Source organism: Geotrypetes seraphini, chromosome 4 (genome assembly GCF_902459505.1).
Source record: "Geotrypetes seraphini chromosome 4, aGeoSer1.1, whole genome shotgun sequence".
In the NCBI taxonomy this organism is placed as follows: Eukaryota; Metazoa; Chordata; class Amphibia; order Gymnophiona; family Dermophiidae; genus Geotrypetes; species Geotrypetes seraphini.
Window position 1 is genome coordinate 106937370 of NC_047087.1, and position 15569 is coordinate 106952938.

At 48.5% G+C, this 15569-nt stretch overlaps 1 protein-coding gene across 4 annotated transcripts in view; it reads right to left on the reverse strand.

The window, feature by feature from the left end:
* The window catches only part of NDC80 (NDC80 kinetochore complex component), a 315825-nt gene that overhangs the window by 291587 nt on the left and 8669 nt on the right, over positions 1 to 15569 (reverse strand). For 2 of the 4 annotated variants that reach the window (XM_033940389.1, XM_033940387.1), the window contains exon 2: positions 4694 to 4778. In XM_033940389.1, coding sequence (XP_033796280.1) covers positions 4694 to 4776 — 83 coding nt within the window. In that variant the 5' untranslated portion in view covers positions 4777 to 4778. Of the gene's footprint in view, positions 1 to 4693; positions 4804 to 15569 lie in introns of all 4 variants that reach the window. The other 2 variants (XM_033940386.1, XM_033940388.1) reach the window with 2 other exon arrangements.

The window sequence follows — 15569 nt, forward strand, 5'->3', positions numbered from 1 at the left end:
GCTGCAGCTGAACCAATGTGTGCCTGTACTGAGCTTACTGCCTACGTGATGAGCTCCATCATGCCTACATGACATGCTGTTGATTCTTTGGGACTTGGATGGAGCTCAGCGCAGCGCCGGACTGGAAATAAGATAGGCCTCGAGTCTGGAAGATAGGAATCCCCAGTTCCATCCCTTTGGGAGTCCCGTGGGCCTTGGAGGGATCCCTGTGGGAGTCCTGTGGGCCTAGGGGGGATCCCCGCTGGACCCGCAGGATTCCCGTTCAGATTTTGACCATACACTATTTTAGTAGCCTTCCTCTGCACCGACTCTATCCTTTTTATATCTTTTTGAAGGCGCGGCCTCCAGAATTGTACACAATATTCTAAATGAAGTCTTACCCGAGTCTTATACAGAGGCATCAATACCTCCTTTTTCCAATGGCCATACTTCTTCCTATGCAACCTGACATCCTTCTAGCTTTCGCCGTCACTTTTTCAACTTGTTTGGCCACTTTAAGATTATCACATACAATCACACCCAAGTCCCGCTCTTCCGTTGTGCACATAAGTTCTTCACCCCCTAAACTGTACTGTTCCCTCTGGTTTTTGCAGCCCAAATGCATGACTTTGCATTTCTTAGCATTAAATTTTAGATGCCAAATTTCAGACCATTCTAAAAGCTTCGCCAGGTCTTTCTTCATGTTATTCACACCATCTGGCGTTGTCTACTCTATTGCAGATTTTTGTGTCATCTGCAAAGAGGCAAATCTTACCCGACAACCCTTCAGCAATACAGGCCCAATTTCATGATTTATGCTGCAGTGGATTTAAGTTGATATGTGGCAAGGTGTTGCTACTTCTACTATGGAGATTTCTAGACAGCACCTGTCCTTATAACACATGATATCACTGGAAAAGTTCAGTATCTCTACCTCTATCTTGAGAAATGCTGGACCTGGGGAAGACAGGCAGGCAGGGGGAGAGATGGGATGGGGGCAGTTGGAAAGAGAAAGGGAGAGAAGTTTGATTTGGGAATGGGAGGGAGAAATATTAGGCCTGAGGATGGAAGGCAGAGATGCAGCATCTCTTTTCCCCTCCATTTCATTGTTCAGGATCAAGGGGGGGGGGGGGGAGGAAGAAAAACAGAAAAGAGAGGGAGCAAAATGTTGGACCATGGGGCATAGAGGAGTAGAGATAGACCCATAGGAGGGCAGGAGGAAAGAGAGCTGGGATAAGAAGATTCTAGGAGATGGAAAGAAAAGGACAAGGAATTATAGCCTGACCAGAGGAGAGATGGAGGGGGATTCTTAAAGTGGTGAGCCAGATGGATGACGTCAAAAGGGAGATGACAAGATGAGCGACAGAGCAGTGAATATAGTGGTAAAAATGTGGTAATGGAAGAGTAGACAGCAGGAAATAGGAGGCTGGGAAAGGAGTGAGATGGGAAATGGGAGAAGATGGAGTATTAAGAGGTAGCTGAACATTTAAAAAGAAGAAGGGTGAGAAAGAAGGCAAGATTTGAGAGAATAGAGGCAAAAAAAAAAAATAAAAAGTTAAGAAAGCTGAAAAGGAAAAATCAATACATTGGAGACAGGCATAAGAAGGAAATGGAATGAGAGAAGAGGAGAAAAAAAATGGACAGCAGACACTGGAAGGAGAATTAGTTGAAGACAGACAAAAAGCAGAAAGAAACTGGGACCAAGATGATGGGAAAACAAAACATCCAGACAACAAGGTAGAAAAAAAATTGTTTTATTTTGAATTTATTAACTGGAATGTGTTAGCTTTGGGATATGTGCATCAAAATTATTTTTGTATTCAGTGGCGTAGTCATATACAGCTGATTTGGGGGAGGGACTGGAGCCCATAATTAGTGGATGGGCACCAAAGTTTCTCCCTGCCTGAGTTCTATTTATAAATACTTGAGCTAGTGGGGATTCCCAAACCCTGTCAACTAAAGACATTTTCCTCCAGTCTTGCAACCCCAAATCTCCAAGCTTTACAACCAATGGCAATATCCTCAAGCTGCCACTGCTTTCATGCATGCAAAAATGCCATGGGGGAGGGCAGGGAAGGCAGCCACTCTGCAATATTACTGCCAGCTGCAGAACTTGGGAAGTTGGAGGGGGAGGAGGTGGCCGTCAGTTGGTGAGGCTTGGGGATCCCTACTAGCTACAGCAGGGGAGATATTCATTTTGAGGGAGCCTAAGCTCAAAGTGGGAGGCCCAAAAAAGCAGTAATATTTACCCTGATTAAACGATCCTCCATGTGCGCTGACAGCTGATTACCGTATTTTCACGCATATAACACGCGCGTTATACGCGTTTTTACCTACCGCGCATACCCCTCGCGCGTTATATGCGTGAGCGCGGTATACAAAAGTTTTAAAACATAGTTCCCACCCCGCCCGACGCCCGATTCACCCCCCCCAGCAGGACCGCTCGCACCCCCACCCCGAACGACCGCTCGCACGCGATCCCACCCGCACCCGCATCCACGATCGGAGCAAGAGGGAGCCCAAGCCCTCTTGCCCGTTCGACTCCCCGACGTCCGATACATCCCCCCCCCCCCCCCCGGCAGGACCGCCGACTTCCCGACAATATCGGGCCAGAAGGGAGCCCAAACCCTCCTGGCCACGGCGACCCCCTAACCCCACCCCGCACTACATTACGGGCAGGAGGGATCCCAGGCCCTCCTGCCCTCGACGCAAACCCCCCTCCCCCCCAACGACCGCCCCCCCCCCAAGAACCTCCGACCGCCCCCCAGCCGACCCGCGATCCCCCTGGCGACCCCCACGACCCCCCCACCCCCCTTCCCCGTACCTTTGGTAGTTGGCCGGACAGACGGGAGCCAAACCCGCCTGTCCGGCAGGCAGCCAACGAAGGAATGAGGCCGGATTGGCCCATCCATCCTAAAGCTCCGCCTACTGGTGGGGCCTAAGGCGCGTGGGCCAATCAGAATAGGCCCTGGAGCCTTAGGTCCCACCTGGGGGCGCGGCCTGAGGCACATGGTCGGGGTTGGGCCCATGTGCCTCAGGCCGCGCCCCCAGGTGGGACCTAAGGCTCCAGGGCCTATTCTGATTGGCCCACGCGCCTTAGGCCCCACCAGTAGGCGGAGCTTTAGGATGGATGGGCCAATCCGGCCTCATTCCTTCGTTGGCTGCCTGCCGGACAGGCGGGTTTGACTCCCGTCTGTCCGGCCAACTACCAAAGGTACGGGGAAGGGGGGTGGGGGGGTCGCCAGGGGGGTCGCGGGTCGGCTGGGGGGGCGGTCGGAGGTTCTTGGGGGGGACGGTCGTTGGGGGGGAGGGGGTTTGCGTCGAGGGCAGGAGGGCCTGGGATCCCTCCTGCCCGTAATGTAGTGCGGGGTGGGGTTAGGGGGTCGCCGTGGCCAGGAGGGTTTGGCTCCCTTCTGGCCCAACTACCAAAGGTACGGGGAAGGGGGGTGGGGGGGTCGCCAGGGGGGTCGCGGGTCGGCTGGGGGGGCGGTCGGAGGTTCTTGAGGGGGGGGCGGTCGTTGGGGGGAGGGGGGTTTGCGTCGAGGGCAGGAGGGCCTGGGATCCCTCCTGCCCGTAATGTAGTGCGGGGTGGGGTTAGGGGGTCGCCGTGGCCAGGAGGATTTGGGCTCCCTCCTGGCCCGATATTGTTGGGGAGTCGGCGGTCCTTCGGGGGGGAGGGATGTATCGGACGTCGGGGGGGGGGGCATCAGGCTTTCAGGATGGGGACAGACCTTCAAGGGGGGACAGTGCACGGAAGTCAGGGGGGGTGAACGGAGAGTCGGGACAGCGCACGGAAAGTCAGGGCGGGCGAAAGGAGCGTCGGGCAGCATGCGCGGTATACCCGTGAGCGCGGTATACCAAAGTTTTTGTACATATCATCGTGATTTCTGCGCGCTATACCCGTGTGCGCGTTTTATACGGGTGCGCGTTATTTGCGTGAAAATACGGTAAGCAACCCCGCTCTCATGAGGCTCACCGTAGCTGTAATAGAAGTGAATGGGAGAACCAGGAGCATGCATCCCTGTTCATCAGAATGGGGATGCAAAAGCCTGTGGCTGCTCCCACTGTCAGTGGTACATGTGGAGGGATCACTCAGTCAGGGTAAGTATTACTGCTTTTTTGGGCTCCTCTCCACAGTGTCCCTTTAATGAAGGTTTATTATTAGATACGTATATCTTCTATATTAGTGATTGCAAATTTGGGACCTGCTCAACCTTTTTTTTGCTCATCGGCTAGTGTTAGTGCGGCCCCAGAAAAAAAATTTTTCTGCCAATGTGACTCAAGGAAACCAAAAGGTTGGACACCCCTGGTCTAGAATGTCTCACCTATTGCACTGGAATATAAAATTACCCTACAGAACAGAAAATATTCCTGAAAATCAGTTCATCATCCTCCATGTACAGCACCAGTACTGGCACTTAACTTTATGCAGTTTGCAGTTGCTTTCAGTAACGTGCCCATATGGAATAAATTGTTTTAACCTTGCTTACCCCCTTTATTTATCAAGCTGTGCTACTGAGCAGCACAAGCTAAATGCTGAACCTCCCATTCTATTCCTATAGGCAGCTTGGCATTTAGCTTGAACTGCTCAGCAGCGCAACTTGATAAAGGTGGGGGGTATTAATCAATTTGTATCTTTAAAGGAGCCATCACTTATTTCTCCAGAAACAGAACAAACCTACATGTTAACAAAGGAGCATCTGCCAGAACATACTTTTGAGGTGTGGTAAGCGCAGTCCGGACATCTGGCACTCTGAGAGCTTGGAACGACTGCCTGCTATTTGAACTTCGTCTCATTTCTTGAAGTACAAGTCAAATTCCAGCATGAAAGGAAACAACAACAACACAATATTAAAAAAGATGTCAAAATTATGATAAAATATACAACAAAAAGTCTTTCAAAAATGTATGAACTGCTGTTTACATCATCATCCGACAGCTAATAGCTTAGACTAGTGAGCCTAGAGCAGTGGTCTCAAACTCAAATCCTTTGCGGGGGCCACATTTTGGATTTGTAGGTACTTGGAGGGCCGCAGAAAAAATAGTTAATGTCTTATTAAAGAAATGACAATTTTGCATGAGGTAAAACTTTAGTTTATAAAACTTTCCTTTAACAGTTAAAAGGAAAGCTACATAAACTATAAAGAGTTTTACCTCATGCAAAATTGTCATTTCTTTAATAAGACATTAACAATTTTTCCTGCGGCCCTCCAAGTACTCTTTTTTTCTGTAGCACTCACATTTAAAGTTCAATATCTTTTCTTTCTCAAAACTGGCACATTTCAATCACTAAATTGAAAATAAAATCATGTTCCTACCTTTGTTTGGTAATTTCATCAGTCACTTTATTCTTCTGACTGTGCATCCTATACTTCTTCCCTTCTTTCAGCCTCAAGTATGCTTCCTCTCCTCCAGACCTCATTCCCTCCCCCAACTTTTTCTTTTTTTCTCTGTCTGTCTTTCTCTGATTCCGTGCCCCATTTTTTGCTTTGTTTCTGGTTCCTTGTCTCCCCTCCTTCTTTCTTCCTTCCTCCATGCCACATTTTTTGCTTTTTTTTCTGGCTCCCTGTTCCCACCCCACCTTCTTTCTTTCTTCCTGCCCTCCCCCATGCCACCGCTGCCGCAGAATAGGCTGCTGCTGCTGCCGCTATCGGGAACAGGCCATCTCCCTGCTTCTCTTCTGCACCAGGCCGACCAACTCTCGCCGCCCGACGTCAATTCTAACGTCGGAAAGGACGTTCCGGGCAGCCAGGCAGCGATTGGCTAGCCAGAACGTCCTCTCGACGTCAGAATTGACGTCGGGCCGCGAGAGTTGGTCAGCCCCGCAGGGAAGAGAAGCAGGGAGATCAAAGAACACGGTGCAGGCCTGATCCCCCGATAGCAGCAGTGAGAAGGGAAGGGAAGCAGGTTCGGCACCGCTACTCTAGAGAGAACAGTGGACTGCTCCCCCCTTGGTACGCCACTGGAGCAGCAGCGTTGTCTGGCCGGCTCGTTCATTCAAAGCCGCGGGTGGCGGCTCCTTGCGAGATCCGTGCCTGCGTCTGAAGCCTCTCTGATGTTGTGACATCAGAGAGGCTTCCGATGCAGGAGTGGATAGCGCAAGGAGCCGCCAACCCGCGGCTTTGAACGAACGAGCCGGCTGCTGCTCCAAAAGGAAGAGAATGATGCCTCCAGACCGCGAGCCGCAAATAAAACCTGGAGAGCCACATGCGGCCCGTGGGCCGCGTGTTTGAGACCGCTGGCCTAGAGGGACACAAAATAAGATGGGAAATGAAACGCAGCAAATCTGCACTCTATGGGTGTAGTTTTATAAACACCACTCCTCTTTCTACATATAAAGGGTTGTTTTGTTAAACACACATAAGAGGGCTTTTATACATACATACATGGTTTGCACAATTTTGTATTTAAATAATTTTTTCAAAAGAATTTCAACAAACATAGGGTTACCATATGGAACCAGAAAAAGGATGGCTTGAGACATTCAGGTTTTATTTCCATTGAAAGCAATGAAAGTAAGTAGGACACAGAGACATGGGAGTGTGTGGTATAGTGGTTACAGCTTCAGCCCCAGCACCCTGGGGTTGTGGGTTCAAATCCTGCACAGCAACTTGTGACCCCGGGCAAGTCACTTAATCCCCTAGTGCCCCAGGTACATTAGATAAGAGTGTGAGCCCGCCAGGACAGATAGGGAAAAATGCTTCACTACCTTAATAATTTGTAATCCACATAGAATTGTAGGATATGCAGAAAAAGCACAGTTACTTAACATAACAGATGTTATCCAGGGACAGCAGGCAGATATTCTCTACATGTGGGTGACGTCACCAACAGAGCCCCCTAGCGGATGTTTTTGCAAGCAGACTTGCTTGAAGACCTTCAGGCTTGTGATTGGCCCACGCCTTCATGCGTGCCCCTCCCGCCCTGCCTAGGGCATGCGTCTTCTCAGCTTGTCCTCAGTTCAGATAGCAAGCAAAGAAGCCAACCACGGGGAGGTGGGTGGGTTGTGAGAATATCTGCCAGCTGTCCCTGGATACAGCACAGTTACTTACCATAACAGGTGTTATCCAGGGACAGCAGGCAGCTATTCTCACATATGGGTGACGTCAATGACGGAACCCGGATGCGGACGCCTCACAAGCAGACTTGCTTGAAGAAACTCGAAGTTTCGAATCGCCCGCACCGTGCATGCGCGAGTGCCTTCCGGCCCAGCACAGGGCGCGTCTCCTCAGTTCAGATAGCAAGCAAAGAAGCCCACCAGGGGAGGTGGGTGGGTTGTGAGAATAGCTGCCTGCTGTCCCTGGATAACACCTGTTACGGTAAGTAACTGTGCTTTATCCCAGGACAAGCAGGCAGGTATTCTAACATATGGGTGACCTCCAAGCTAACCAGAATGGGATGGTGGGAGAGTTGGCTATTTAGGAGAATAAATTTTGTAATACTGTTTGGCCAAACTGTCCACCCTGTCTGGAGAAAGTATCCAGACAATAGTGAGAAGTGAAGGTATGAACCGAGGACCAAGTAGCAGCTCTACAAATTTCCTCAATAGGCGTAGATCTGAGGAAAGCTACTGAAGCTGCCATTGCTCTGACTTTATGGGCTGTGACTTTACTGTGAAGGGGTAATGCATCCTGGGCATAGCAAAAAGAGATACAAGCCGCCATCCAGTTGGAGATGGTACACTTAGAAATAGGATGGCCCAACTTATTTGGATTAAAGGAAACAAAAAGTTGAGGAGCAGTTCTGTGTGGTTTGGTGCGTTCCAAGTAGAAGGCCAAAGCACATTTACAGTCCAGAGTATGAAGAGCTGATTCTCCAGAGTGAGAATGAGGCTTTGGAAAAAACACTAGAAGTACGATGGATTGGTTGAGATGAAATTCTGAGATCACTTTAGGTAGGAATTTTGGATGAGTACAAAGAACAACTTTGTCATGATGGAACACCATGAATGGTGGGTCAGTAACTAAAGCTTGCAGCCCACTGACTCATTGAGCAGAAGTGAGGGCAATGAGAAACACCACTTTCCAAGTGAGATACTTCAGATGAGCCTTATCAATTGGTTCAAATGGAGGCTTCATGAGATGAGTAAGGACAACATTGAGGTCCCAAACCACAGGAGGCGGTTAGAGAGGAGGTTTGACATTGAAAAGTCCTTTCGTGAATCTGGAAACCACCGGATGAGCAGAGAGGGGTTTCCCTTCAATAGGCTGATGGAAAGCAGCAATTGCATTGAGATGGACTCTGATAGATGTAGACTTGAGGCCAGAATTGGATAAGTGCAAAAAATAGTCCAAAACAGATAAGGAGGAATGCTGAGGTTCCTTATGATGAGAAAAACACCATGTAGAAAATCTAGTCCATTTTTGGTGATAGCATTGTCTAGTTGTAAGCTTTCTAGAAGCTTCTAAAATGTCTCTTACAGATTGAGAAAACTGAAGAGGGGTTATGTTGAGAGGTACCCGGCTTTCAGGTGTAGAGACTGCAGGTTGGGATGAAGCAGAGATCCTTGACTCTATGTAAGCAGAGAAGGAAAAACTGGTAGAAGGTATGGTTCCCTGCTACTGAGTTGAAGTAGAAGGGAGTACCAGGGTTGTCTCGGCCACCAAAGAGCGATTAGAATCATGATAGCATGATCGTTCTTCAATTTGACCAGAGTCTTGAGAATGAGAGGGAATGGAGGAAATGCGTAGAGGAAAAGATTTGTCCATTCCAGAAGAAAAGCATCTGCTTCAAGGCGGTGAGGAGAGTATATCCTGGAGCAGAACTGAGGCAGCTTGTAGTTGTGGGGAGCTGCAAAGAAGTCTATCCGTGGCGTTCCACACTGTGAAAAAAATGTGGCAAAGAGGCGAGGAATGGAGAGTCCATTTGTGAGGTTGCAGTAGATGACTCAAGTTGTCCGCCAAGCAATTTTTTGTCCCTTGAATGTAGACAGCTTTGAGGAAGGTGTTGTGGCAGATTGCCCAGTCCCAAACCTCCAGAGCTTCTTGTCAAAGGGAGGCAGATCCTGTCCCTCCTTGTTTGTTGACATAATAAATGGCGACTTGGTTGTTTGTCCGAACGAGGACTACTGTGTGGTGAAGCAGATGTTGAAAAGCATGAAGAGCTTTGAGGATCGCTCTGAGTTCCAACTGATTGATATGACACTGACGATACGTACTGGTCCAGAGGCCTTGAGTACAGAGACCATTGAGATGAGCGCTCCAAGCGTAGGTTGAAGAGTGTCGTGAGGACCTTCTGAGGGGGCATTTGAAAAAGCAAGCCTCTGGAAAGATTAGAAGAGAGCATCCACCAACGGAGAGACTTCAAGGAAGGAGTGACTGAAATGTGTCGAGAAGGAGGGTCGCAAACTTGCATCCATTGAGATGCCAGGGTCCACTGAGGAATTCTGAGGTGAAGTCTAGCAAAAGGAGTCATGTGTACTGTGGAGGCAATGTGACCCAGAAGTACCATCATGTGTCTCGCTGAGATGGAAGAGCGAGAAGACACTGTGTGACAGAGTTGAAGAAGAGCTTCCAGACGTTGTTGTGGAAGGAATGCTCTGAGTTAGGCAGTGTCCAGAACAGCTCCAATGAACTGTAGATTCCGAGAGGGCTGAAGTTGAGATTTGGGAAAGTTGATTTTGAATCCCAAACTTTGTAGGAACCTGGTAGTCCGATGGGTCGCTACAATAACCCCTTGAGATGTGGAATCTTTGATGAGCCAGTCGTCGAAGAAGGGAAATACCTGAAGACCATGATTCCTTAGAGCTGCTGCTACCACTACCAGGCACTTGGTGAACACTCTGGGAGATGAGGCCAGACCGTACCGATAGTGCAGATTTCCACTTGGCTCCACCATACCAGGAACCCTGCCAACCTCACCCCATCCTATCCTCCCTACCAGCCCCTACCAGCAATACTCTCAAATTTGCACTCATCAATGCAAGATTAGTTAACAAAAAGACCTTCCTAATCCATGACCTCATCTGTGACAACACTAGGGACTGAAACCTGGCTCCAAGACAATGATGGGATTGCACTAGGCTACCAGGCCCTAATCTGCTCATGCACCTCTGGGAAAGGAGGTGGAGTGACCATCGTCAAGACCTCAACCACACTGAATCTGATAAGCTCTATCAACATTCCCATCCTAGAGACTCTAGCCTTCACCATGGGCCACAAACACAAAATCACCTTCATACTACTTTACAGAGCCCCCAACTCCCCAGCAGAAGCCCTAGAGTCCCTCCTCAAATTCATCACTGAACTATCCATCTCCCACAAACACGTGACCATCCTGGGAGACTTCAACTTCGACTACCCCAACACCTCAGGACAGAGTGACAGCTTCTCCCTCACCGACCTGGGATTTCACCAAACTGTAACCACCCCTACTCACTTGGCAGGCAACATTTTAGGCTTAATTTTCACCCTTAGATACCCGACTGCAGAGCCTCAACAACCAATCTACAGCACTACATCTGTCCCATGGTCATACTACCACCTCATTTAATTCCAGCTCCCATCTGAAACTATACCAGCCCCACGGAAAGACCCTTACCCACCCATCCAACGTCAACTACCTAATTCAGTCAACCCTTCAGTCATGGCTGCAGGCATTCACAATTTAAACAAAACCTGCACCCATCATCCCCGCTCCAGCAGCCTCTACCTGGCACTCCAACAACCAATCCCTCTATAATAGCATCACTCAGACAAAAACAACACGAATAACCACTAACAAAACACCTGCTCCCTGGTTAACCAGCAACCTCTGATCCATAAAAAGATCAGAGGAAAGCAGAAAGAAACTGGATCAAACACCCAAATTCAGAAACCATAGCTCACTGGGAAAATGCATCTGTCACCTACAAAGCTGCCATCCTAGAAGCGAAGAAAGCCTACTACTCTCACATCCTACAGATAGTCCCGGCTAGATCCAAACAACTGTTCATCCTTACAAACCAACTCTTCGTCAACACCCAAGGAAAAAGCCACAACAACCCAACAGAACTTGATAGCGAGACTCTCTCCGACTTCTTCCAGTCGGAGATACAAACCATCCACAATAATCTTGATACCACCACCAGCATCAACCCCCCACCAGCATACCCCCACTCTAACCCAAGTACCCCATCCTCTACCACTCTCCCCCAACATCATATGGCCACCCATGCTGAGGTTCTCGAAATCCTGAAAGTACTCAAGCCCTCCAGCACCATCCTTGACCCCTGCCCATCCAGCCTCCTACTGTCCACAGAAGACGCCATGGCAGAATCTATCCTCTCCATCATTAACTCCTCCCTCTCCATGGGGACAGTACCTCTCAGCTGGAAGTCAGCTATTATCAAACCCACTCTCAAAAAGCCCACTCTCGACCTTAATGAACCCAGCAGCTACCGCCCAGTCTACAACCTCCCATTTGTCTCCAAACTCTTAGAACAAATAGTGCTCCGCCCAATTACACCCTTTCATTGAAGAACAAGCTGCCCTGTCCCCTGCACAATCTGGCTTCCGAACAGGCCACAGCACAGAGTCAGTACTCCTGGATATCACTGATGACAGCTGGTCGATACTCGACAAAGGAAGTGATACCCTACTAGTCCTACTTGACCTCAGCGCTGCCTTTGACACTGTCGACCACCACCTCCTCTTATCCAGACTATGACCTTGGAATCAAGGACTCTGCCCTCCAATGGTTCACCTCCTTCTTTCACCAAAGAACCCAAACAGTCCTACTAGGGCCGCACAAATCTAACCCCAAACCTATCAAATATGGCTTTCCCCAAGGCGCCCTTCTATCCCCCCCTCCTATTTAACCTCTACATCAGATCCATCATTGATATAGGCCAGAAGTACAACACTAAAATCCACTCCTACGCTGATGACATCTAGCTGCTCCTGCCACTAGGCAAAAACCAATCATCCCAAATCGCCAACCTCCAACACTGCCTCTCTTGACATGAAAACCTGGATGACAAACAACAAACTACAGCTGAATGCCTCCAAGACCAAACTTTTATGGATCAGGAAAAAAAGTACCAAATACACACGCCCAATACTATCATGGGACTCCACCTTACTGACAGCAGCAGATCAGGTAGGCAGCCTAGGAGTAACATTAGACGGCCACCTGTCCACCCACATATCTCAAGTAATCTCCACCTCCTACTACCTCCGCCAACTGAGAAGGATCAAACCTTACATCTCCACACCTGACCTAGCCCAACTTCTCTACGCCTATGTCCTCTCCAGGATGGATTACTGCAACTCCTTATTTAATGGAATAGCCAAAAAAGATGTCAAGCGCCTCCAGCAGGTACAAAACACAGCAATCCGCCTCCTACACAGCCTCAACTACCACAACCCCATCTCCCCAGGCCTCCACACAGAGAACTGCTTCCGATTAACCAGCGCTGCTCATTCAAGGCCCTGGTAACAGCGCATAAAAAAATTTACACCACCACTCCAGCCTACATAGAATCCAAACTAACCCTGTACACCCCCACCCCCACCCACCCCCCTCCCCTCGGAAATGGAGAAATATTTATGCATCTCCCCAGGAAAGTCTCTCCTATCAGAAACCGCCTGCAAATGCTCCTACAGCCACTTCATCCCCATCCCCAATCAGCCAATTCCCCCTGCAAATCAGATTACTGAACTCATTGATGACCTTCTGGAAAGCAGTAAAGACGCTCTTCTTCAACTAAAATTACAACTGCAATCTACTCCCTCACCCCCCTTAAATTTCCACTGCCTTCTACCCTCTCTTCTGTATAGTCTTCTGTACTTAAATTGCTGTATAGTCCTTGTACTGTCCAAATGTACTCCACTGTGAATGTTTGCTTGTAGGCTGTTCTGAGCTACTAAAGGACGGGATAAAAATTGAAATAAATAAAACACACTTTCCATTGGTTCAAAAGGAGGCTTCATCAATTGAGCAAGACATTGAGATCCCAAACCACTAGAGGAGGTTTGACATTGAAAGTCTGTTCATAAAGCTGGAAACCACAGGATGACCAAAGGGGTTTCCCTGCAATCGGCTGATGAAAGGCAGCAATTGCACAGAGATGGAAAGAGTTGAGGCCTGAGGCAGAGAAGTGGAAGAGATAATCCAAAAGTGAACACAAGGAGTTAGACTGAAGCTTCTTGTGAAGAGAGGTAGATCAAACAGAAAGCAAGTGCATTTCTGACGGTAGGATATTCAAGGGCATAGACTGCAAGTATTGAAGGCAAGGCCCTTGATTCTGTGAAAACAGAGAGGAAAAAACAGGTAGAAAAGACTCCTGCTACTGAGTTGAAGGAGAAGGGAGAACCAAAGGTACCTGGGCCACCGAGGAGCTATTAGAAAGAGGGTGGCACGTTCCTGGTTGAATGCGACAAATGTCATAAGGAACGGAGGAAACGCATAAAGGAACTGAAGCATCCATTCCCGCAAGAAAGTATCAGCCTACAGTTGGTGAGGAGAGTATATCTCGGAGCAGAACTGAGGCAGTGGTAGTGGGAAGACGCATAGAAATCCATCAGAAGAGTCTCCCACTGAGAAAAAATATATGAAGGAGCCGCCAGACAATTTTGCACTACATAACTGTAGATAGCTGTCAGGAAGATGTTGTGAAGGTCACTTAATCCCCTCATTGCCCCAGGTACATTAGATAGATTGTGAGCCCGCTGGGACAGACAGGGAAAACTGCTTGAGTACCTGAATAAAACACATGTAAACCATTCTGAGCTCCTCTGGGAGAATGGTATAAAAAATTAAATAAATAAAAATAAAAAATTCTGAGGAAAAACAAAAACTTCTGGTAGGTCTGAAAGCCATAGAAGGTTTTGAACAATGTAGAAGGAAGCAATTGCTCATGCTCAAATAAGCAATGGTAGCTGCTGTGAGAAAACTGTGAAGGATTCGACCAGATACTTTGGTAGAAGCTGGTTCATGACTAAAAACGGAGCCCGGCAAGACACCACATCGCCACTGAGAAGGCAATGACTCGAGAGGAGAGAGGCAAGGCATAATATGCAACTTAGGATAAAGAGAGCAAAGAAAAGTGGGCAAATTGCGGCGCGACATCAGTAACTTGTGATTAAGATGATGGGTCACAATTGTCCAAGGATTTGCCCCCGCTGCCAGGAGGGACTGTGGCAAAAACATCAGCCGAACTAGATCTGATCAAAGAAGAGGCCACAGAAAAAGATTTCCCAAAGGGCTTACAATGGATCATCCTGGATTGAGATTCTGAATGCGCCTGCCCAGCAGGAATGGAATATGGTGACTCAAAATACCCGTGGAATGTGTGAGGAAGAAGACCAGAAATGGACAATATGAAACTCCTCGAGAGGAAACATATGAGTCGTCCAAATACACTTTAGAGCAGGAATCTCAAAGTCCCTCCTTTAAGGCCGCAATCCAGTCGGGTTTTCAGGATTTCCCCAATGAATTAGCATTGAAAGCAGTGCATGCACATATCTCATGCATATTCATTGAGGAAATCCAGAAAACCCAACTGGATTATGGCCCTCAAGGAGGGACTTTGAGATCTCTGCTTTAGAGTGTTTGGAATCAGACTGCAACAAGATGTCCAGATCCTGAAGAATAGGAGTCTGGTCTGAAGAAGGAGGAGCTCGTGACTTCGAGCCGTTGTGCCTCGCTGAAAGCGAGGAAGCCTCTGTGGAGTACTGATACCTGAGATCTGAATCAGGAAAAGAATGTACAGAATGCCTCGCAGGCACAACAGATACCCTCGACAAAAAAGAGCCTCAAAGAGCCTCCATGCCTGGAGAATCGAGACCTCGTCTCGAGAGGAGGACCTGGGGCTCGATGTGTACCTCAACAGAAAATGCAGAGTGCAGGAGACCTGACTAGTCGAGACCAGGATTGAAGTTGGGGTAAGGGCCTTATGGAAAGGCATAGTCCAAGTTGCTGTACAGAAACTCAACGTCCAGAGAAAAGGCAGGATGGACTTGGGGGTGATCATTAGCGAAGACATGAAGACTGCCAATCAAGTGGAGAAAGCTTCATCCAGGGCTAGACAAATCATGGGCTGTATCCGTAGAAGTTTTGTCAGCCGTAAGCCCGAGGTCATAATGCCGTTGTACAGATCCATGGTGAAACCCCATCTGGAAAACTGTGTACAATTCTGGAGGCCACATTATCAAAAAGATGTGCGGAGAGTTGAGTCGGTTCAGCGAATAGCCACCAGGATGGTCTCAGGACTCAAGGATCTCCCGTATGAGGAACGACTGGGTAAGTTGCAGCTGTACTCTCTCGAGGAACGCAGAGAGAGGGGAGACATGATCGAGACATTCAAATATGTCACAGGCCGTATCGAGGTGGAAGAGGATCTCTTTTTCCTTAAAGGACCCACGGCAACAAGAGGGCATCCGTTGAAAATCAGGGGTGGGAAATTTCATGGCGACACCAGAAAATATTTCTTCACCGAAAGAGTGGTTGATCGCTGGAATAATCTTCCACAACAGGTAATTGAGGCCAGCAGCGTGCCAGATTTTAAGAAAAGATGGGATTGGCATTTGGGATCTCTTCATGGAGGTAGTTAGGGGATGGGCCATTAGTGTGAGCAGACTAGATGGGCCGTGGCCCTTTACTGCCGTCAT